Consider the following 25,674-nt stretch of genomic DNA (forward strand, 5'->3'; position numbering starts at 1 on the left):
TACTATTTATCACCACAGGATAGTATCACAGGACAGTACTACAGGAATACCAGACCAGTATCACAGGACAGTACTACAGGACACAGTACCAGAAGCCTGCGGTACTCCTGTAGTACTGTCCTGCGATACTGTCCTGTAGTACTTCCCTGTGATACTGGTCTGCGGAATTCCTGTAGTACTGTCCTGTCATACTGTCCTGTCATACTATCATGTGATACTATCCTGTGATATTCCTGTGATACTGTCCTGTAGTACTAGTAGTGGTGTGGTAGTGGTTGTAGCTGTTGTAGCGGTTGTGGTGATCGTGTCCTGTCATACTTCCTGCCATACTTATGCGGTTATTACCACAGGAAGTATCACAGGACACGGACCTGTTGTACTCCTGTTGTACATTTCTGTAGTACCGTCCCAAATTACGTGCACGTAATTCCTGCAGTACTTTCCTGCGATACTTCCTGCAGTACATATCACAGAGTACTACAGGAATTTTTTGTAAGGGTTTACTTGTACATTCCGATGATACTGCTGTGTGCAGTTGTATTTTTGTCTTCAAGTATTTCTTGTCACAACGGGAGATAAATCTTTGTTCGCCAAACTTACTTGACTTGAACTCAATCCACAAATGAAACAGGTGTCGGGGTGGGGAGGGGGGGGGGGTGGTGAAAGACACAATTTATACATTGAACTAGAAGTAATCTTCGTAAAGGATATTCATCTTTCATTATAAACTGTTTCTGTTTCTGGTAATTACTCCCATAGGAACTCGACAGGACAGCGTTTTGTTGGTAAACGCAAAGCTGGTATGTAACCGATTACCTAGGAAACATTTTACGTCTAGGTAAATCAGTCATAATGGCCGACCTTATAGACGACAGATGGCTCTCGGGCCTTTTTATCCGCAAGTGGAGACAATGGCAGAGTGGGGATTCGAACTCACAACCTTGCGATTATATGTCCAATGACCAATGCTCTAACCACTGGACCACACGACCCGTCGACACTTATCACAGGAGTTCTGATGAGAAGACAGATGATATCATGACTGAACATGATATTTACGATTATGTGAACTTATCATGCCTGAGTCGACCACTGCAATAATTGCAATAATTCATCCACCTTTATCTACTGCCTATCGCCTAGTCTGCTCAGCTTATGAAAAAAAAATACAGTATATTAAAACTGATAAAGAACTTACCTTAAATGGAGTAGGTTGAAACAGTTATTTGAATAATGTACAATTTATTTCGGTACTTATTTGAATTGTCATAACTTTAACTGTTGTTGTTTTTATTTCCGTAAGATTAAAAATTTACATTTTTGCAAATAAAAATGTACAGTATATACAAGCAGGATAAAATTACGGCTGGTAGCCCAGAATTTCCAATTCGGAATAAAGATTACTGATTGTTTTTGCAACGTTTCATTCCGAACGGTCGACTTGGTCAATGCGAAGAATTTTACTCTTAATCCTGATTATATTCATTAGAGTAGAATAGCTCTGTTGATTTCCACTGAAACATAAATTGACTCTCAATCGTTATTGAGAGCACAAAACGAACAACAATCACCACCAAGATTTAATTGCCAACAATCAATGGTAAGGTGATACTATAATTCAATTCATTTATTTTCAATTCCGATAAGAAGAAATGTACAGAGAATTGCATGTGGGCATAATATCAGATTGTCAATACAAAAAAGAGACATTATAAAGATATACATGTAAACATGCTTATGTTACATAAAGTGATACAGAGATTTCAAGAAAAGGATGGAATTGAGGAATACTGCAAAAAAACACATTAAGTTTTTGTCGAGGCAGTAATGTCAACATTAGTTAGCTTCGCTGTACATGTTGTAAGGAATTATGTTAGCGAATGTTAGCGATACGGAAAATTAAACGGAAAATTGCCAATTCGTCTACCGCCAACTAGTCCACTCACCGCATGGTATAATTTCATTTAGTCTAATGCCGTTCCATCCATCAATGTTTCGTCTAACAACCATTTGGTCCAATCATCACTTCGTCTAATCACGATTTCGTCTATGACCGTTTCGTCTCATAACCAGCTGGTCTAATATCCATTTCATTTTCATTCACTTTGTACAATTACAATTAGTCTAATTAGACCACATGGTATATGGACTAAATGGCTATATAATTGGTCCAACTGGTTATTAGACGAAATGGTGAGTGGACGAATTGGAAATTAGATCATGTGGATAGTGGACGAACTGATGGTAGACCAAATGAGAGTAGACGAGTTGGCCGTTGGACGAATTGGAAATAAACCAATGAAACATGCAGTAAGCCATGTGACAGGTATCGTGTTAGAAAAACAAAGCATATTGCATAAATAAGGACAAGCTACAAAAGTACAAATAAAAATAGGGGGAACCAGTGGCGGATCAAGGGGTTGGAGGCATCCCCCCTTTTGAGAGTCAAAGCCAACATCTTTTATGCAAATATATCATCAATACACAAGTGTACCCATCCCCCTTGAGATTTACGCCGTTCATAAAGTGAGGACTTTTTTTTCTTTTCTCTTTTGCTTGTCAAATTTTATGCGGGATCAAATGACCTTCTTTTTTTGTGAGTATTTAGTTTTTTGCTTGTCAAATTTTGCATACGGGAAAATGTGGTCCCCCTTTGGAAAATCCCGGATCCGCCTCTGGGGAAAACGGTGCACAGCATGCACAATTCACTAATATCGAGGCTACAATTATAAACAAAATAGAAAAATGACCAATGATAGATTATTAAAGAAAATAGAAAAAAAAGAAAACAATGCATATTTCATTAACAAAGCGAAGCTAATATCATAAACAAAGTAGAAGGAAAGCGCAGGACAGATCATATTGGATACGTGAAGCCAAGCGAGAAAGGAAAGTGCCGCCAACGACAAACCACTGCATGCATGTAAAAGTAAAGCCAGGCAAGAGACTCGAGCGACCTCTATAACCAAGTGCTGAAAACAAAAGAATAGGGGAAAATAATGTTAGTATGCACACACATTTTCATGAGAAGTTAAGGATGATTGGTGAATATAACCGGGCGATAGAGATAATATCTCCACGAGAACATTTGTCATAATGAATAAATTGATTAGTACAGCTAAATTAATTCTATGTCATCTCCAGAGCCCAGTAACAGATATTCCTGTAATTGAACGTAACAAAAACTCAAACGCATTTTAATCATGGATTTGTTAAACGTCATCGTCAAATTGTCTAATGATCTTATCAGAGATGTTAAGCGATTCAGAGGTAGGTAGTTTGGACTTGCGTTTCACTTATGTTTAGTTGCGCCTAAACTAAACTTCTTATCAAACCACACGCAAGACAGCTATACAAAAATCAAACACATATCACAACCAATACTGTACTACATGCAGGAAATGAATTCAAACCAAACAAGCTGATGAAAAAGAAAACAGGGGAAAACCTATACGAAGACCAGAGACAAACTTTTTGCTGAGCAAAAAAAAACCTTTCACAAATTATTTCTAGATTCAAAACACATGTGGAATCCAGAGTTGAAAATCACCTAGCGTGGTATTACTTCAGGCTAGTTTTGATATACCGATTCTCTAGGGAGGATGAGGTGATATGTCTTAGGAAATATGGAACATATTATGTCTTGGCTTCAACTAAACAATGTTTGCCTCTTATCATGCTTATGGAAATTGGCAACCTATACTAAGAGAACAATACGGATATTCACGGGGAGGGGTGAGACTGATTTAAAAGTCCATGCAAGTTGATCTATAGGCCTAGTTCTACTATTTTGTGTTCATTCGTTTTGATGATATTCTTTTTCAAAAATATATCACGTCCACATATCTTTAAAAAAAAAATTATTGATACGACTCCTGAAACTACTATTGATTGTGTGTTTCTTTTGATATCTACAGAAGGTATGAAAATACTATCTTCTTTAGGAGTCAATGCTTTTGTTTTGTTGTTATTGTTGTTTATGATGGCGGTGTTTGTATCCTTATATGTGCTATATCTCATTAAGTATTATTTTTTCTCTAAAATGTATTATTCTATTTCATTATAATATTTCTTTGACAGGCCTATTAAATTCATTATTTTTTCCCTCAATTTCTTTGCCTGGCCTATTAAATTCATTAATCTTTCTCATTAATTTTTTTGACTGACCGAATTCACTATTGTTTTTCATCAATTTCTTTGACGGGTCTGTTCTTACTTTTCCCCGTTCTCCGTTTTCGTGGTTACGTTCAACATCGAGCGTATGAACGAGCTGGTTCTAGGAGGGTTCTTCTTCTCCTTCTCCACGATCTCCTTCACTTCCTCGTAGTAGCCTACGATGTCGTGTACCTTCTTCCCGACATTCTTGGGCATCCCCTGTAGCTTATGCATCTGCGCCAACTCCTGCATCAGTTCGTCAAGGGCGGGAAGGATCTCTAACTTCTGGGTGAGTTCTGATTGGACATCGGCCAGCCGAGAGCTATAATCATCCACCTTGAAATAGGGGGAGGGGGGAGGTAAGAGAAAAAATTGAAAAGTAAGATGAGTAAGGAATAAAGGGTATCATGTTCTTTTAATGACGGTTTATCATGAGTCGGTCAAACATCAAAAGGGAATAAATATCATCGGACGCATGGGTTGAAAATAATAGGTTATTTTGAGAAGAAGGGGGAAGAGGTGGGCCAATGTACCTGAGGGGGCCGGGGGCATTGGGCACTCTTGGTGGTCATCATCATTGATTTATGTATGTCACAGCAACACCAATGAAACCGATATCAATCTGACCGACTATATGCCATTCAAAATAACGCAGTAGTTATTGCGTTACTTTGCGTTATTATGTATTGGTCTGGGGTTGGTTTTGTCGAAAAGTGGCAGATCAAGGTGGGGGCACATCCGGCCCGTGCCCCCCCCCCCGATTTAGGGGTTAAGGGGTATGTCACGCATATTAAAGCAGGTGAGGAACTTTTCTTTCTGTTTGTCAAATTTTTCCTGGAACAAATTGACCTTCATTTTATCAATTTTGGTGTGAAAAACCCTTTTTTTGTTGCTTGTCAAATGTTCCCTGAACGGAAATGCCCCTCCTCTTTGGAAAATCTCGATCCGCCCATGTCGGCGATGTAACTCTACCATCATGCCCCATTCAGATTTTTTTTTATAAAAACAACTTCACGTATCATTCACAGGGTATTGCTTATTTCCATTCGTTTCATACCGTTTTCAGTCTAGTTTCTATGACAAGACTCATGTTTTGCTTATATTCTGTTTGTGGATATTTTTCAGAGTATATTGCCTTGTTATGAGTGCCCGTGTGAACCGTACCTCATCCTTAATCTTGTCTGTTCGTGTGAACACTTCGTTTGCCTGGCAGGACTGACCGCTGATATCAGTGCTTTGCTGCTTCGTGCTGTCAAGTTCTTCGTTCATCTGACACAACTGCTTGAAGGTATCGTATCTGGTATACAAGATGGCGATTAACCAAATGCAGAGAAAACAATTAAAAGTTGAATTCATAAAACAATTAAGGTGCGGTGTCCAAAAGCAATTAGCAAAAGGATTTTTTGAGGACTTAAGATATTGTACCGATGATCAATACTGCAGATGAAAATGATTAATATATTAATTGTAATTTTGATGATGATGATGATCAGGGAGTTGGGAGTAAATCCCAACTCCCTGTGGTGATGATGATTATAATGATGATAATGATGATGATGATGATGATGATGATGATGATGATAATGATGATGGTGATGATGATGAAGGTTATGCTGCTGCTGATGATGATAATGATGACGAAGACGATGACGACACTAATGGTGATGATATCAATGACGAGGACGATGATGATGGTGACGATAATAATGATGATTATCATGATAATGATGATTATCATGATAAAGATGATGACTAAGATGATGATGATGATGATAGTTTGATATACGCTCAAACATGACTGCGTCAAACTTCGGAAGGAAGATATTTCCCATAATCGACAACGACTACATACCTTAATGAGACGACATCGTTCCTTAGATTTCGGATGTCAGCCACGGTGATGTCTCCCTGCGCATTCGCTTCTTGGGCCGTCTGCTCAGCAATGAAACGTTCTACAAGCCGACGCATGATCCGCTAAGCGTAAAACAATATGACACACACGTAACTTCTTTTAATTTTCATTGTAAAAGAAATCGAAACATGGTCAAATTTCTATTGGAGAAATATCTAATCGAAGTTTCCTAAATAAGCCAAGAGCTATTAGGCCTAGACCTAATTACGATTGATAATGTTTGTTCTGAACTTGGCGAGTAGGCTAAATAGGGGTTTAACGATTTCAAATAAAAATCGAATCACTTCCCATAATCAAATTCACTGAGATTGTTTTATATCGTTTTTCTAGTATTGTAAATCGACTGTAAATATTCAAATCCGATAATGGATTATCTTGTTTTGGTAATACTAAAATCGTAGGGTTGGGGCTGTTTAAACCGAGTTCGGGCAACTCTCGATATATTTTCAACATGTGATGGCGCGTCTTCTTTTTTACATCCCAAACAATTATTGATTGGTACAGTTCGGTCAATTAAACTCGAGATGACTGGAAATGGCAGATACTAGCTGTTTCGTCTTGCAATTAAACAAACTAATATAAACCACTGCATCCTACAATATATGCCTGCTGAAAAGAAAACAGAGTCACATAGAAGATTTATTGAACTGAACTAGGTGAAGACGTGGTTCACTCTGTCAAAATGACCAGGGGGATGTTTCACACAGATTGCCGACGCGTCCTCTTGGCATGATCTGACCAATGCGGTCATGCCTTTTACCGCATGCAACAGACATTAAAGTGCGACTCTAGTCATACTTAATTTTTTTTTCAATTCTGTTTTTATTGAAAAAAAAAATCACAATATTTACAAGAATTATGACTCTAGTCATACTTAAATCTTTGTGACACACCCCCCGGTTTAACAGTGTGAAAACAATTTACACTGCGGTCACAATCGACTGTGTGTGTGTTGGTGTTATCACACTGCGGACTATGTGGCGATGCTATTCACACTACTTGAGATGCTCAAAGTTTTGTGTTCAAGACCCACACACTATGAACGCACTGTGGTACACACTGTGGTACACACCGTGATACTCATTATGGGACACCGTGATAGTCATTATGGGACACCGTGTGTGAGAGGGTGTGTGTGTGTGTGTGTGTGTGTGTGTGTGTGTACATGATGAACACAGAGGACTCACACAATGAACCGTGGTCTGGATTTACGTCTCGCTGTCTTACAAAGACTTGTTATATGACATGAAATGCACAATTTCTATCACAAGTCTACTATTGGCCAGTCAAATACGACGTATTTCGGTAGCTTGAAGATGTTACTTAAAAATTATTATTTGGACACGTTTTATGAAACGAGTTCCTGGTATATTTCGGGAATGCAATCGTACCTGATAATTGGCTAAATCAACTCGTTTAAATGTTCTCTTTCTCAGCTGCAATTCATTCATATTCTGAAAGGAGAAAAAAAGGGAAGATAGAAAAAAAATTAAACAGTTAAATTCGGAGAACTGAATAAATAGACATGGACGGTGTAGAAATTATTTTATCAAACATGTTAATAAATTAATATTCCTTTGTTTTTTAAATATAACGAAAAGGAGCTTCACACTGACGTTTAATAGACAAAAGGGAAAAAAGGGAATTTTAAACCGTACTTCCCCTCGAAAAAGGGAAAGAATATTTAGATATTCTAAGGGCTTTACCAATTACAAGAAAATTATAAAACATTAATTATAATAGGATGAATGAAAATTCCAAGTTGTACCATACAGCAATAGGCCTACAAAATGGCATTGTGCCGTTCAGGCAGGTATCATTTTCCCCCAAAAAAGCTCTCTGTTTATTGACATTTCTAAACAACCTAATTTTATCATCATCCTTACTATGGAACATTGGTCTATTTCTTTCTGGTTCTTTAGGTTACGACGCTTCCGCCGGCACAACCGAAGCCGTCGTCTAATGTTGCTGTAATCCGGCAGCAGATTGAATGGCGGTGGGACCGTTATGGTATCGTCAATGAAACTCATCCAAAGTTTGGTTCGGGCAAATTTCCACTCCATGTCGGCATTCTCCTGTAGCAAATTATAAGAATAAAAGAATGAAATATGAATTTCTAAAACCACGCGTCGATGTAAAAACGGATGTACACAAATATTGCACTTATATTCATCATGAATCAAGAAAAAAAATGAGGACCTTCTGATTAATTTTTTAATGTACTTACGGTATGCCATGTATGGAATTTCTTTTCAAAATTCCTTCATCTCTCGTATCATTTCCCACTTCAGTATCGATAATATACATAATCTTCTTTAAAATATCATTCGCACAGTAGTTTATTTTATAGGATCGATCCTCGATAAGCTTGTAGCTGTTATTATATTAGCTCATCCACTTTCTTTAATTTAATTTCGTATTTATGTATCTAGTTGATTTATGAAATTCACCCGTTTCTTATTTGAAATTCGGCATCCACAATAGTCCAACTGATATTGCAATTCAATTGCTTTATATCACAAATTATTCCCTTCTGGATGTTATTCTTCTATTAAGCGAACATAGAACGTTATGCAATTAACTTAAATCATGATAAGTATTTGAAATATAATTCTGCTGATTGATTTTGTTATTTTTTTGTTATTTTACAACAAAAGTATTATCAATTGGTTTTATATGCTTTTTAAGTATTTTGTATTAGATGTTATTTCTGTAGTATTGCTTTATTTATGTTTCCTTGTGATTTTATCTCTAAAAGGTTGTACAATTCAGCTGCCAACTAGTCTTGAATAAAGGACTATCATTATTAAGGCACGCAAAGATATTATATCTCTAATACTACGTTCGAACACTTTTCACGTGTAATATAAAATCATCAAAGAAATCAACCAATCTCACCTCTACTTTGTTGAAGACGTTACTCATGACAGCAATAAGGGCGTTGAGTAGAACCAAGACGGCGAAGATGTAAAACGAAGCGTAGAGAAGACCTCCTGCTCCTTCTATGACAGCCGGCATCCCCTCAAGGCTAAGGGACTTCCGGTCAATCAGACCAAAAAGTGACCAGTAAAGACTCAGCATGCTGCGACCAAGACTGAAGGAGGAGAAGGGATATATTTGAAGACAAATCCACTGACTCAACAACAACAACAACATACACAAACCACTGTAATCAAAGTTACACCTACAATACGGTGGTAGCGTCGTGGTGTAGCGGTTCCAGAGGGTCGTGTGTTCGAATCCCACCATGGCGTAGCGTCCTTTGGCAAGGCGTCAATCCACAATTTGCCACTCTCCACCCAGGTATCAAATGGGTACCTGGTAGGATGCGAAAGCCTATGTAGTATGCCTAGCAATTTGGTCTTGGAACTCTTGTTGGAATGCAGGGAGTGGAGAAGGTGCATACATTGTATGCGGGCATCCAGGATCCGATGACTGAGGGGGGGGGGGGGTAACGATATATCTGTAAAGCGCTCAGAACAGTTTCACAATGTGAACACACTGTGGAAACCAGTGTGGTACCATCTTTCAAGTGTGGTTGTTAGGTGATACAATAGCCTTTGAAACTGAATGATTTTTTTTTTTCTTCATGGAATGGAAAGATTTTATTCAAAATCAAACACGAAAGCAATTCAGTTTACAGAAAAATCACGAAGCGAACATGTCTACAACTACTGTACATGTGTACCATTATCTAATGATTAAACAAAATTATGTTTTTTTACTGAGAACCCTTTCAATTTCATAATAGCTTTTCAATACGTTCTTAAAAGAGCTAAAAAAAAAAACAACCGATCGCTCTTACAATGTGACGAAAAAATAAAATATTTAGCGTGAAGAATATAACGGTTTAAAGTAGAGTATTGAGCCTCAGGACAACCAAACATAAATAAATTTTTATTCGAATACACGTCATTGTTCAGAAAAGAGGTTTGGAAGATTTGTATAAATTGAATGAATTCTTACTTTTTATAGAAGTAAGTTATATGAAACTGAATTAATTCTTACTTTTTATAGAAGTAAATTTGTTGGCCGCAGCCATCGCCGGCGGGATTCGCCTTGCATCTCTCTCCATCCTCCTCGCTGTAGATGTTATAGTTAAAGGTCATCGCAGAGGAGAAAGAAATGATGACACCGATGACGACGATGAAGAAAGTCGATGTCCCTTTCACCATGTCACTTACAGAGATGACCAGCTGGCCAAGGTACTCATTGGCAATCAGGTATGACATCATTCTCGAGAATGTGAGCACCGTGACCACACTGAATATGGCATTGCCGATCAGGGATGGGTCGTTCCATTCCCTGGACAAGAAAGAGGATTCGCAGTGTGGAAGTGCAGTTGGCTGCGTTTCCGATAAGTTCACTTCTCCTGGAGCCATCGGCAAGGCAGTCGATGTCGTGCAGCCGCAACCGAGATCGTCAATGATGTCGCGGATGATGGTGTCAACGACCTCCTGTGATTGGTCACTGAGGACGATTGACATGTCTTGGAGTTTGAATCTGGTGATGTCTTTGACTTTTACAGTGAAGTCATCAAGGACTTGAATAGCTTCCGGTTCTATGGTTGGTGTTTCGTTGACTGATTGGCGAAGAGATCGTACATACGGATTAGCTATGCATGTCCCCTGTGCATCGAGGATAAGAAGATGAGAGGCGTAGCGAATAAATAATAATGATAATAATAAAAAAAATCGATTAATGTTTCACACCTTTACATTTTTTCCCTTCGGGATCTCTCTCTATGTACCCTAATTGCAAAAATCATCCATACACATAAGATATTATATCATCTTTGCTTGCTCGAAAATATAATTTCACTTATTCTACCCAAGAATTTAAACAAAAACAAATGAACACCTTAACGTAATAACTTAAAGACTTTGTAATACCACACATGTACCAGTATGTACCAGTGCCCCCGTTGAATAGTAGCCATTTTGCCATTGGACAGTTGGATGTTGATCTATAGCGTATTTTCTTTTTTCGATAAAATCAAATTTTAAAGATTAAATTGTACTTTCATACCAATTTAATGACATTGCATATTTGCAATTATGCATCAGATTTTATTCCATCTGTACACATTGTGAACCAACTATATGTATGATTACTTATGAATAAAAATGTGTTTTAGTGAAGAAAAAAAAGAATTAGACCGAGTGGGTATAGACCACGTAAAGATTCAACGCACAGTTAGTGGGTACTTTTGTACAGGTATCGTCCGACTGTGCAAACTTACCATTTCTTGATAAATACTAACGAATGTCAGTACGAAGTAGGCAAAGAGCAGGACTGAAATCAACGTGTCTCTGAGATGCGTGAAGGATGACGTAATCTTCTTGATCCCCCATAGATATGCCAGTTGAACCTCCTTCCAAGCTATCCCTAAAAATCATAATAAATAAAAATAGGTAGTTGTGCATTCTTTTTTAAAATCCAAATACAGTTTAGGAAATTGCGCTCGCTTTGATATTTGAAGTAGTGAAAAATAACTAAAATAATAAGAAAAACATGAAAAGTTTCCGATGAAGAGAAAATAAAGGACATTATGAAATCCTTATAGTACGCTACGTTTTGACTGCCTAAAACAATGAGACGGACAACTGGGTTGAAGATGGGTGTCCACGTTTTCCTCATGAACCATGTTGAGCAACTCATTTCCCGAATTCTATTCAATGAATTCAATTCAATGGGGCAAGGGGGAGTTTACACAAATCAGACATCAAGATAAGACTGGGATACAGACAGTGACAAAGTACGTGGTAGTTAGTACACAGTGGGTGATTTCAAGCCCGGCGTTGGCCTTGGTGTTGAAGTTGAAATTTGGATTGCTTTCCCAAGCTCCAAAACTTATTCAGAGTTTGTAAACTGATCCAGATCACATTACTGAAATCTCAACAACGAGTAAGTGACTTTTCGGGACCATCTTCATTTAATGTTTGGTGTTATAATCGTGTAAAAATTGACCTAACACCAACACCAAAAGGTCAACACTAAACTTGAAATCACCCAATGATCTGATCAGGAATACAGGAACGGTGAAATAATTATGTAATTCATATGGGAATGAACTTCTTTAAGAAAATGAGAGGATGTGGATGTGTGAGTGTGCGCGCGTGTGATGTGTATGAGGATGCGTGTGTTATGGGTGTGTGTTGATGTGTGTGAGGTACAAGGAGGGGAGTGTGTACGAGTGATGTGGGTTGGCGAGTGTGGGTTAAGGTGTGTGAGTTTCTTGGAGTGGATGCGTGCATGGGGTGCGGGCCGAGGGCTTTGAGGTCCATAGAGGGGCGTGTTTACGTAAATTGGTGTGGGTTAAGGTGTGTTCGACACATGAGGGTGGGTTTGTGTGGCTAGGTGCGTATGTGTATAGAGGGAGTGTTTGTGTGTGTGTGTGAGGAACAGAGAGGAGCGTGATTGTGTCAATGGTGGTTCACTGAGGCTCATGGAGCGAATGTGTGAATACGTGTGGGATTCCTTGAAGGGATGGGTGTTTGAAAGCGAGTATGGGTGGGTCTGTGTGTGTCTACAGGTTCGTATCATACTCACCAAGCACGAATAATAGGAGAAAGATATGAAGAATATACTGGTTCCGGGTCAAGTAAACGTTGATCAGATGAGACGATGTATCTATGTTCATTAGAATGGAGAGTAACGTGAAGTCTGCTCCTGCCTGCATAACAAACTTCACGTAGCTAGATACAAGTGGGAAAAAATAAGAAGTTCGCTGATGACATCTTTGACTTATGAAAAATAAATGAAAAATAAACTAACTGAAAAATAATTCAAGTTTTCCAGTTTCAAGCTATAGTTATTATGTTATTATGATTACCATTGTTATGATTATCATTATTATCATCATCATCATCATCATCATCATCATCATGACTATCAATATTATTACTGTTATTATTATTGTCATCATCATCATCAGCATTATTATTATTATTATCATTATTAATATTATTATTGCTATTATTATCATCAATATCGTTATTTTTATTGTAGCATCATTCGCATTTCCCATTGTATGGATGTATAATAATCAAAAGAACCTACATTTTTCTCTAAATGTATAAAATGTAAACATATCCCAGATAAAAATGATAGCAGGGAGGAAAAAAACAGGAAAAAAAATACCAGAAGGGGGGATACTTTTGCTATCTGGTCGCTCCTTCCGAAATAATGACCGAGAAATGAAAAAAAAAGAAAATACCTAAGTAAAGAAGGTTCCTGAAAAGCATGCTCAACCGAACAAATCAAATATCTTACGGAGTTCTGACGAGCTTGCGAATCTTTTTGGAGACAGAAAGCTTGTAGAGGATGGATACGAATGGGAACGCCAAGACAAGACCGATGAAAGCTAGCAGGTTAAAGATGGCTGGTTTATCGCGGAGGTGGGCGAGATGGCGGTAGAACTGCGCCGATACCGATTGCTGGCAGTTTGGATGCGCAACAAACTGTGACGTAATATATAAAGCACATGACGTCATAATCAATACAATATATCAGGGGAGCGTTTCATGAGAGGACTTGTAGGACGTTTTATCCAACAGGTCCCATTTTATCTGACAGTTACAATAGTGCTTCTCAGCTTATTAAAACCAAGAAAAGTTGTCAGATCTGACAGCCTGTCGGACAAAAGTATTGATGAAACGCTCACCAGGAACCGGTAACACAGAGCTTATCAATGATCGTATTAGAACATTTTTCTACGATTGATTCCATTAACTACAATGTATAGTCCATCGTGAAAAGCAAGCGTACGATTAATCGCTAACCTTTGTGTTACGGGACCCAGGTTGTCTTCAGTTTTAATAAAAGTGTAGCAATCTACAATCAGAGATCATCACGTGCTCAATATAATGGATTTTTCACAGGATGAATACAGGTTTCACCCTTGCTGGAAATAACATAGTGTTACAAAATATGTTCAAATTGTTAATAATTGAAACACAAAGTGGACTTTGTGAAGAGTCACGTTTTTAAATTGCTCAAATAAAGAAAATGTAAAAATGATTCGACACTATATGCCCTGACACCTCCATACTGTGAGGGTCCATAATGCGTTTACAATGTCAAGACGAACCCTGTATCAGATCTATTCAGTTTGTAAAATTTGGAATTTTTTTATTTTGACACAATCTGAAATCTATATTATCTGCAGATGAGTACTAAAGGTTAGTTCCAAGGATATATTTGCATATTCACATTTTAAAGGAAACCACTATTTATATTTTTTTTCTTTTAGACATGGTTCATGCAAATGTATTAATTTTCAGTGGTCTCGTAAGCGATCTAGTTGTAGTGAAAAGAATGTAAATATGTACATAGAGATCAATATTAGATAGCCAAGACAGATAGCCAAGCGCGATTGGTCCATAGCGCGTCACGTGATATGATCGAAATCAGTGTATTTGCCCAGCCGGTCCACCTTTCATGAATACCAGCCTTCCATGAATATGTATTTATACGTGTATGGTACCCTCATGTGGATTAGATGTTACCAATTACATGGACATATGGAAAAGTAGTCGCATTTGCTCCCGAGCAGCGACCGAACGCGCGTACGTGTACAGAAGCTATGGCACTCTAGATACGAAATTATGTTGTAATGGGGCCGAAATGTGAATTGACTCAAAAGTAAAATTCCTACGAAGCTCGGTTGAGTGGAAATCTATTTTCTACACCTTTTTTTATGATAATACCAAATTTTAAAGAAATTAGAGATTCAGGCTCCACGGAATTGCTGTTTATAAAACACATGTTTGAGCTTCTCCCACACCAGATTTGCGTATTATTACACGTAAATTTCCCTGTTTGCACACGCTGTGTCGAGGTGGGACGGTCTGTCAAAGACTGTATCTCATGAACCAAACATCGTACGAAAGCCGGTTTCCCGCCAATCTGTGCAGAATATATTTCTCTACAATACATGTAAGAATGATGCTGATTGGTTAAAAATTGTCTACGGAAATGAAGAAAAACTAAGACCCCTTCATTTGTTCACCCAATCAGCCGTCAGTGCGATCTCTGCCCTCATTAGCATACCGGGTCATGACGTATCAAGACGTCTGAGTTTCATCATGGTGGATTTTACATGTAGCGCGGCCTGACATTCTCGGAAAATCAGACAACATTTGAGGTTTACTTCGGGTATTTAGCTAAATTGGATTTTGATCTAGTGACATAAGACTGCAAAGAGTCTGAAACTTTCATTTATATGTATTGTTAAGAACAGAACGAGGGGAATTGTGCTTTTTTCTACAATGTCGGCTCAGGATCGCCCATTCTCATAACTGTACAAAGAGAGGTTGGATAGCACCATTTGTGTCTACGGGGGGATTCCAGCTTGACAGGACGTTCACATAACAATATGCAGAAACAACATAAACAACTTTTGTATTTACATGTAAATCTGCCCACTATAAAAAAAAACCGAAAGAAAATGCCATAAACATCAAGCCTACAGTGTTCTGTATGCATGTAGATTTTACGATAATTTACCCATTTTCCATAATGGACGCGTCCGTATCGTAGTTTCGTAAGCTGGCGTGCGCATTGGACCAGAGAGCTCATGAATAATTCATGAAGCGGGCGGCGTACGTCGGTGACCCGCGGAACCCGGTCATTTTGAGCAAATGCGAATTTCCACAGTCAGACCGCAGGTCCCTATGCTAATGAGCAAAAAGGCCAGATTCATCCAAATCATCTCGTGGCTGAATCCTACTCCTTGCAAAATCTCGTGATTCGTGAGATTTTCTTTCTCTAAGAATTTACCTGTTTTAACCTCAAGTTAAATGAAATATTATTGCACCATCAGATAGAGTAAAAGTTACTCTTTCATATTGGTCATTTATTTTGTATACAATATTTTGTTAAATAAGTAAATTTCTGGCCTGAAAATGTGCCTCAAAACTGAATTTTCTTCCTCTGTTTTCTTTTGCAAATTGTGCAAAACTTTTTATTTTGAGCCTCAATGATATTTATATCAACATAAAGCTGAACTTCTGTACTTTCTCACAATGCCACTCTTGATATGCAGCACCTTTTAATCGGGTCAAGATCACACTTTTCCCACCAAGGTACAATACGAGATTTCTGAAATTTTGTACTTGCATGAAATCCAGAGTTCTGATTGGCTGGATAAGATTCACAGAACAACAGGCGCGGGGTATTTGAGGAGATTACCACATGGGAAGTGTGACCTTCCCACGAACCCAGGCACTGGAACCGTTGGAATTTGCCAGTGTGCGGTCTCTTTGACCAATCAGAGTGCAGTATTCTTGTTTTCAAGCTGCTTTATGTACTTGGCAAATGAAAAGTGTGATCTTGACCCGATTAAACCAATTCTTATTTTGAAACCTATATCATTTTAAAGCATACATATTCAGCTTTATCATGATATAAAAATCATTTGGGCTCAAACACAAATAAAGTGTGAAAATAGCAGCTTTTGTCAGGTGAAAATATTTATTTTGTAGCATATTCTAGATCAAAATTTTAACCTATATTACAAAATCTATGAATAAATCCAAACACATGACCTGAAAGAATGATTCTTCTTCTTTACAATGGTACCAAATTCATGAAATTTGATGCACAATTAGAGCAGCAATGACCGAATGAAAAGAGGTGTTTTGGTCCGCATCAAGCTCATTAAATATGCAAAACATCTCAAGTCATGAATATCACTTGGATGAAAGAAGCCACTTTCTTGGGACCTGCAGTCTGACTGTCCACCCCAAACTTTTCCATATGATAACATATGTGGGCCTAAAGTAGCGATCGTTTGCAATCGACCAACACTCGATATCAACTGGAATCAATCATTTTTCGAAACAGACTGCGGAATTTAAGTGATTCCGAGTCCGACGACGATATGAGCCTACTACGATTAAGGTTTAACGTTAGATCTAACGTTAGGCCTTCTTCGGTTACTAAATGGAGCCTAGATATGTGTAGACAGGAACCGTCGTTTCCGAAATTCTTGGAATTTATTTAACAATTTCTGGATATGCATTGGTGAGTGGAGCCAACGAAATTTATCCAATACTATATAGAGACCGAAGCTTAGCTTAGTTTTAACTCTTTGGATTTGGTCTAACGTCAAAGATTTGTGTGGTGATGTACTAAAGGTTAGTTCCAAGGATATATTTGCATATTCACATTTTAAAGGAAACCACTATTTATATATTTTTTTCTTTTAGACATGGTTCATGCAAATGTATTAATTTTCAGTGGTCTCGTAAGCGATCTAGTTGTAGTGAAAAGAATGTAAATATGTACATAGAGATCAATATTAGATAGCCAAGACAGATAGCCAAGCGCGATTGGTCCATAGCGCGTCACGTGATATGATAGAAATCAGTGTATTTGCCCAGCCGGTCCACCTTTCATGAATACCAGCCTTCCATGAATATGTATTTATACGTGTATGGCACCCTCATGTGGATTAGATGTAACCAATTACATGGCAATAACATATGTGGGACTAAAGTAGCGATCGTTTGCAATCGACCAACACTCGATATCAACTGGAACTAATCAATTTTCGAAACGGACTGCGGAATTTAAGTGATTCCGAGTCCGACGACGATAGGAGCCTACTACGAGTAAGGTTTAACGTTAGATCTAACGTTAGGCCTTCTTCGGTTACTAAATGGAGCCTAGATATGTGTAGACAGGAACCGTCGTTTCCGAAATTCTTGGAATTTATTTAACAATTTCTGGATATGCATTGGTGAGTGGAGCCAACGAAATTTATCCAATACTATATAGAGACCGAAGCTTAGCTTAGTTTTAACTCTTTGGATTTGGTCTAACGTCAAAGATTTGTGTGGTGATGTCTGATGAGCAACGAGGAATACGATCAGCTGTTGGACGATAAAATTGGGTAAGTAGATTTAGATTTAAGCCAAGCCCTGAGTTAGATTTATAAGTTATGGCTAAATTTTTAACGTGTTATATCTAAATCTGGGCCAAAGGCTAGAGTCTAAAAGTTTGAGAAAAACGTTAAATCTTGCTAACGACAACGTGAGTTGGTGCTAACGAAACATTATGTTTGGTTCTGGACCTGGTTCGACAACAGAAAGATCAGGACCACCACCATTTACAGCCGCAACCTAGTCTGACAGAGCTATATAGATCTAGTAATGTTTTATCTCATCCGCAAGCTAGATCAGAATCTGTACATGATCATGGACATGGCTCAACATCGATCTGCCTTGGGGTCTACTGGACCGGACTCTACCTTAGATCTAGGCCCAACGTTAAACATTTGATTTTAATTAGAAAAGGGTCATTCACTGTACCTAACGTTAGAATAACGTTACTTAGATCTATAACAGTTCCATCAGTCACTGTGGCATATCATTAACAAGTCTTGATCTACTGCATGCATCGTAGACCTAACTTTAGATCTATCTTCAAGGCTCAGGGGCGGAAATCTCTCCTAAAAGGTGGGGGGGGGGGAATGGAAAATGTGAGAAGCAAAAAAAAAAAATAATAAAAAGGTTATCACCCCAAATTTGAGGTCATTTCGACAAAAATAAATTTGACAATGAAAAAAAAAGGGTATCATCCCAAAAGTAAGTTCATCTCGTCCTAAAATACATGTTTTATTTCGATTTTGAATGATGTATTTCTCACCATTATAAAAGACCAAAAATAATAGGAGGACATTTGATATTGTGTCCCCATATTATTTTAAGTAGGGGGGACACGTCCCCCCTGTAGCCCCTGGGATTTCCGCCAATGTCAAGGTTATCTAATAAAACAAATATTGTCTGATGGGGTGTGTAAAAAAGTTATTTGGACCGCTTAAAGGATTTATATTTTCCCTGCGCGCTTCGGGAAAATATAACCCCTCGGGGAAAATATAAATATTGCGATCAAAATAATGTTTATATTACACACCCCATCAGTCAATATCTGTATATTGGTATAAGCGTTGACTGATAATTATTCTCTCACATATATGCTAATTTTTTGTTCTACTTTTTTTGTGTTGTTTTATGTTCTAACTTCAAAATCTAAATTCACAAATTTGAATCAAATCGTCAAAGTTGTTTATGAAAGGAACATGATTCCCAGGGATACCCATAATTTTTCTTATAACATTTTTCTGCCTGTACATATTGCTTATTACTCTATTATATCTTGTTTATTACTTGCTTATTGTTATTATTATTATTAGTAGTAGTATTTGTTATACTTTCTTGTTATCAGGGCCATTTGTAAGACCACCAATTTGGTTATATGTGACAACCTGTATAAATATCAGAAATAAATAGCAATGTGAATATGATTACACATTGAGTTTTGCCCGATGGACACACCGAGTATTACTGTGATGTTTACTACAGGTCAGGGGGAAAATCAGCAAAAATGTTGAGTGTCTAATTTGAATTAAAACAAAAATCTCTACAGTGGAGCGATTTTCCTGGGCCCTCAGTCGCTACTCAAATTTCGAGATTTATTTATTATGATTGCCCATGTCTTACAAGACTTTCATGTCATAGACCAGTATATAATTAATTATCAGTATTTTATGCTGGAAAGAATAGTGTGCATTCACAGTTTACAAACTGTGATCCCATTTAAAACAAAACTTTAGCAATAAAATTATTTTAAAAGTGATGGAAAATCTATTTGCTAACTTATCAATTATCAAAATTTAAAACAAGATGTAACTCATTGTCTGCTCTGTATCCATCGAACTCTAACTCTAGATAGCTTACCTTTCTCTGTTCATACTGAATAGCTTGTGTAACCTTCGGGAGTGTACCAATATGGCGCTGATTAACAGCGCCCCCATTCGATGTACCAGACCTAGTCGTTTCTTGGAATGTAAGGACTGTTGTGATCTGTGTAAACCAACATGTCATAAAAATCTCTCTAGTTGAATATGTGTGTGTATTGGTTTCAAGGGGGGGGGGGGGGTTCTAAAATTATTAACTTCATTAATTATCCAAATTTGTTTAAAAATCAACAAATATGCAAACTCTCATCTTGTCTCCTGTATTTGATATGAACTTGGAAAGGACTGGTTCAGAAAACTACTCAACCCAGCTTTTCGTTAACCCCCCCCCCCCTTTTGCTCAAAAGTGTTTTATGATTTGACTCCCTTTTTTTTCCTTTCTCCACCAACCCTTTCGAGAAAAGGCCCCGACCAGTTAATTGTCTGGAAAGGGTGCCGATACCCCAATCCACTCCCGCTTCGTGAACTCAAACTGTCGTTAGAAGCTCTGTCTTCTCATCGTACCAGCTAATTTGGCATGTTTCTCCCTCCCATGAAAAGGAATGCTTGTCACCACCCTATTTTTCTTTCTTTTAAATTTTTACCATAGTTCACAACAGATCGTCGATTAGTTTCGAAATTATTTAGAATTCAACAACTATTGATTCCCCCATGTTGACATTCGTGATATCCCAATCAATGATTTGTTGCTGGCGGCTTTTTAATAGCACTTAATAAATAAGTACCCCATGATATCAAACTGATGTCAAATATTGGTGTTGACCCAAACGAAAATTGAGGTCAGTTACGTAACACTCTCCTGCCTACATGGTCCAAGCATGATAATATCATGTCCTTTGGGAAATTCAAGATGACAGACGATAAAATAGGAGGTATTAATTTTCAATTAAGTGGGCAATTATCGTACAACTCTGTTCATGTATATCACGTGTGCTAGTATATTTATGTATTTCATATTTATCATATAATTTACACATATTGGTATTACTTCCTTTTTAATTTCATCAATTTTTGTTACGAAATTCAAAATATAATTTCTTAGGAGTGGCCAATGGTTAAACAAAAGATACTTAAAATACTATAATGACCAGGCATAATGTCATTGTTTAAGAGTCGTCTATGCGATAACTTTGCTACCTTCCTTCATTTGATTATAAAGAGGCAACTGAAAATGAAGAATACAATTGATAAAATTACCTCCTCAGAATCTCTGGCATATGAAACGAGTTCGGCAGCCAACTTCTCCATTCTATCGGCAAGTTCTAGATATCGAACTTTGAATTCCACCTGATAAAAATGAATGTATCATATCAGAGTATGTTTAACAAGAATCGTAAGAGTTTAATGAGTAAATGCAAAATAAAATCACCATTCATATCCAGCATCGTGTTATTTCTCATTATAATCATCGAAATTCGTAAACATTACCATGATTTTGATAACAGCATCACCGGTAGCTTTTTTCCTCCTTCATCGTCATCACCACCCTCATCAGCTTCCTTCTTCCTCATCATCCATGTCATCATTCTTATCATCATCACCATCATAATCATCATCATTATCATCATAATCATCATGATCATAATCATCATCATCATCATAAATTATACGATGTAAATTTCACTCAATTCAGCTTTGGGCTGCCATGTCATGTGATTTCTGATAAATACCTCTTCAAATTCAAATTCAAAGAGCGACTTTAAGAATGGCTGATGAACGCATCTTGCGCGCTGAACCATCGTCAATGAACATTTAGGCATATTTACGTGAATAATATTTACCACAAGAAATGATCTACAGTCGTTCTTAAAGTCGCTTTTTATGTTACGAAAAAGTTTATGAAACCCCCACCATAGGATTCAATTCAATTTATCTTATTTTCATTTTCAGATAATGAAAATAACAACAAACATATACATACATAATATATTAAGCAGAATAAAACGTCATAATATATGAAAAAAAATATACAAGTGATCGGTAAATAAGAAAGTCGAAGTTTCAAAACACATTTCGATAATTAAATAATCTAAAATTACAGGTCATAGTTAACACATGAAAATGAAAATGAGGGACCTGTTAAAAAGCAAAGCTTGTATTGGGAATCCCCTCTGGAACTAAATTGTGATTTAAACCATGGCAAATTAAAATTATGGTAGGGTAAACATGATCAAATATAACGGAGAGCATAAAGGGTTTTTGATAACATAGGCGATCGGTTACCTCCAGAAGTGCTATCCGTTTCATAGTCCCACAAAGTGTAAACGCTCTGTCGATCGGATCGGTGCTTGCTAGGCATACGTAAGCCTCGCTTGCCAAACCCCCGTAGACCTCAAGGGTTCCCACGGACCGCTGGAGATCATCAACTGCCATCTCCGTGAAGGCATCATCTTGTAGCTCTGGGATCAAGAGATCCGCTTCCAACAGCATCTACGAAAAGAAAGTGTTTATATATTATGTTGACCAATATCAGTCTTGGTATCAATAACAAAAAGAAACAAGCAAATCCTTACATAATTTTCATTTTAATTTTCGCTCTTGTCATTTTTAAACATTCTTCCTTTCACTCAACAGTTGAACACGACGTTCAGTATGACTTTATCATTTATTATCCAAATTTATCAATTTGACATTTCTTATATTCGCTGTTATCATTAGATAACAATCCAATACCTTCATCATCTTTTGGCTGGTAAAAGAATCAGCATTATCATAACCATCCATTAGGCATTGCCATGATCATCAACATCGTCGTCGTAATCACTATCGAAATCTTCACCATCCACTTCATCATCTCTTTATCAAACATGTCGATGATCATTATCGTTATCTCAAAAATCATTTGCTCATACGACAATTTCTATGAGCTTAATTTCATATAAGAATATCTTAGACTAAGGTGTAGGGTTATGGACAGGGTGGGGGTTGTAATATTTTTTAATGTTACGTTTAGGGTAGGGTATAGTGTTAAACTAAAGGTTGAAGTTGGGCATTCGATTAGTGTGTCGAATTTAGAGCGGATCAATTGTCGCCGGAGGAAATGTCATATGGAACCACATTGTCATCATGATCATGATCATCATCATCATCATCATTATCACCATTATCATCATCACCATCATCATCATCACCATCATCATTATCATCATCACCATCATCATCATCATCATTATCATCATCATCATCATCACCATCATCATTATCATCATCATCACCATCATTATCATCATCATCATCATTATCATCATCATCATCATCATTATGATCATTATCATCATCATCATCATCATCCTGGATTAGGCCTACCTTCACGATTGCGAAGCTATTGAGCTGTGCCGCCCTAATAATTGGTGTCACATCTGGGTGAATATCGCTTGATTCGCATCTGCAATTGATTATTGCCATCCGCCCACTCTCATCCTAGTTCAAAAAGGTAAAATATTATTGATAATGGTAGTATTCTGTTTTCATAATCGCACTTTATAATGTCTTAACAATATCTTAAGCGCTTTAAAGATGTATTACTACCCCGTGTTTTCCTTCAGCAAGAAACACCCACATTGTGCTGCACTCAACACACGTGAGGTGTATGGGTACCCGGCAAGTAGGAAGGAATTTCTCGAATTATCGAGCACCCGACTAAAGGTAGCTGTGCTAAGGCATGGGTAATGATAGCAATATCATGTTAAGCAGGGCCGCTGGTAGAACAGTTTTCGGAAATGAAGTGGCTACCCTGGTTAACATATGAAGTTATTTTTACTATCATTAATGTCATCATTATTATTATTATCATTATTATCATCATTATTATTATTATCATTATTATCATCATTATTATTATTATCATTATTATTATCATTATAATTATTATTATCATTGTTATTATAATAATTATTATTAGTAGTAATAGTAATAGTTGTGGTAGTACACTGTAAAAAAAATTAGTTGAAATTACTCAATGAAATTGTGGCAGAAAATTGCCTAAATTTTTTCAAGTATTTATGAGTTTGGCAGTTTTAAGTAAAATTTATCTATTTTCTTTGCATCCATTTTACTCAAGAAAATTAAGTTACAATAACTTAATTCAATTAAGTAAAGCAATCACTAAAATATTTGAAAAAAAATCAAATGGGGGAAGTGGACTTTCGTGATTCGAAAGTCCGCCCCCCAACGTCCCACTTTTAGTAGCATCATTTTCATCTTAGACATCTTTTATTCAAATATTAGACGTTGTGCATTGTCACTTACCTGTACATTTATAGGTACTGACATTGATATTTATACGCGATCGTTTCATTCTTACAAATAAAACAGTGAGAATAATATAAGCATTTTCCGAAAACCTAAAAATAAATCTGAAATTTTCCGCTAAATGACTATTTAATGTTGCTCTTTCTTTGATTCCACAAAAGAATAAAATAGTTAGCACACCCTTATCCAAAACAATTTCAAACACAAATAGATATGATAGTTATTAAAAAAAAACATTTACTTGCTCTAATGAATATTCATGCATTATTTAAATAAGGCGTTAATTGAAAAATATAAGTACATTCAACATGATTTTATAAGTAATAATCATCATTGCCTAATTGAGTTAGATATACTCAATCGAAGCAAGCTAGCAATACGTGAATTTCCTTAAATGTGTATTGAACCCAAATAAATCAAGTAAATCAAGTGAATTAAAAGATAAGTTAAAACTACCTTAAAAAAACGAAAATAATTACAAATTATTAATTCTACTTATATACATTAAGTGTTAACTACTGATTCAGATTTTTTTTACAGCGTAGTAGTAGGGAGAGAGGAAGAGGAAGGGGGGGGGTGGAGTGAGATAAAAGAGGATGAGAGAAAGGGAGGTCTTGGTAAGGAAAAGGAGAAAGATGTCAATAGCTGACCTTTTCATCAGCGAATTGTAATAGGACTCGCACGGCCTCGTGGAAGTCGGCATCGACCGCTCTCAACATGGCGTCACCAATATGTACGTTCGCCTCCAACAAAGGATACATCACAGCTTCAATGAAGATACAAAACAACAATAACCAATTAATATCGATGGTACGAAGCTGGCTGTGGCAGATCCATCAATAAATCTCAAGTGTTCAATCCACGGTGTTTATCCCCTTCCCCCTCAAGAAAATTCCCGACCCATTACACTTTCGTGTATTTTACGCGATTGGCGTCATGAGCGTTATATTACTCCGGTAAAGAAACGCGGCTTCCTCAATGCAATCTAAAGTTCCATCAGCACCTTTACATAATTCTCTACACACAGATCAAGCTTTGACTTGGCGATATAAAGAGATTGAAATGCAAACGGGAATAAAAAGTTGTGAAAAATCCATACAATGTCAAACTTTAGGAACAACCAAAGAAAACATAGGTCCTAACCATGTCAAAATTTGAAAGGGATCTCCATTTCAAGCATGCTAAGGATTGCCCTGGGTGTATAGATGTTGGATGAGTCGCAATTTTGAACAAGAGCCTGCCCTGAGACCAATTTTTCTACATAGGCAACTACGTGTGTGGACGCAAATCTCAGAGGAGAAAGAAAAAAGTATATTCACCTAGATAGCCTTCCGACACTGCTAGATTCAAAGCACTCATTCCACTTTCATCCTTAGCGTTGATGTCGACACCATTCTCAGGGCGGCCATCGATCAGAAGGGTGATGGCCGCGACGTCGCCTTTCGATGCAGCCAAGAAGAACTGTTCCTGCGGAGTTAGGTCTACTTCTGTATCATCCTCCCCCATTTTGCTTGGATTTTTGTGCGGCTAGTCCAGGACTAGCCTTTTATGATGGATCTTGTCTTGTCTGGTGAAGATCTGCAGCTGTTGA

The 25,674-nt window shown here is 37.3% G+C and overlaps 1 protein-coding gene across 1 annotated transcript; it reads right to left on the minus strand.

Moving 5' to 3' along the window:
* Positions 1-1,228: 1,228 nt before the first annotated feature.
* Positions 1,229-25,674, minus strand: LOC129266326 (short transient receptor potential channel 5-like). Its single transcript, XM_064103569.1, has 17 exons — positions 25,403-25,674; positions 24,734-24,849; positions 23,139-23,252; positions 22,056-22,262; positions 21,030-21,119; positions 19,813-19,938; positions 13,343-13,530; positions 12,620-12,765; positions 11,310-11,455; positions 10,076-10,695; positions 8,966-9,161; positions 7,954-8,142; positions 7,459-7,521; positions 6,008-6,129; positions 5,320-5,452; positions 4,217-4,491; positions 1,229-2,972 (listed from the first exon to the last, which is right to left on the minus strand). Exons 1-17 carry the CDS (start codon positions 25,587-25,589, stop codon positions 2,960-2,962), a joined length of 2,931 nt encoding a protein of 976 aa, XP_063959639.1. The 5' UTR covers positions 25,590-25,674; the 3' UTR covers positions 1,229-2,959.

This window comes from Lytechinus pictus, chromosome 8 (assembly GCF_037042905.1).
Source record: "Lytechinus pictus isolate F3 Inbred chromosome 8, Lp3.0, whole genome shotgun sequence".
NCBI classification, from domain to species: domain Eukaryota; kingdom Metazoa; phylum Echinodermata; class Echinoidea; order Temnopleuroida; family Toxopneustidae; genus Lytechinus; species Lytechinus pictus.

What these genes read in the sequence shown, in the direction of transcription:
- LOC129266326 (XM_064103569.1), bottom strand. Translation starts at nt 25,589, where the DNA reads ATGGGGGAGGATGATACAGAAGTAGACCTAACTCCGCAGGAACAGTTC. An exon ending in CGCAAGCTCGTCAGAACTCC is followed by an intron (nt 12,766 to 13,342) that starts GTAAGATATTTG and finishes ACTTGTATCTAG; the next exon opens with CTACGTGAAGTTTGTTATGC. An exon ending in CAGACAAGATTAAGGATGAG is followed by an intron (nt 4,492 to 5,319) that starts GTACGGTTCACA and finishes CCCTATTTCAAG; the next exon opens with GTGGATGATTATAGCTCTCG.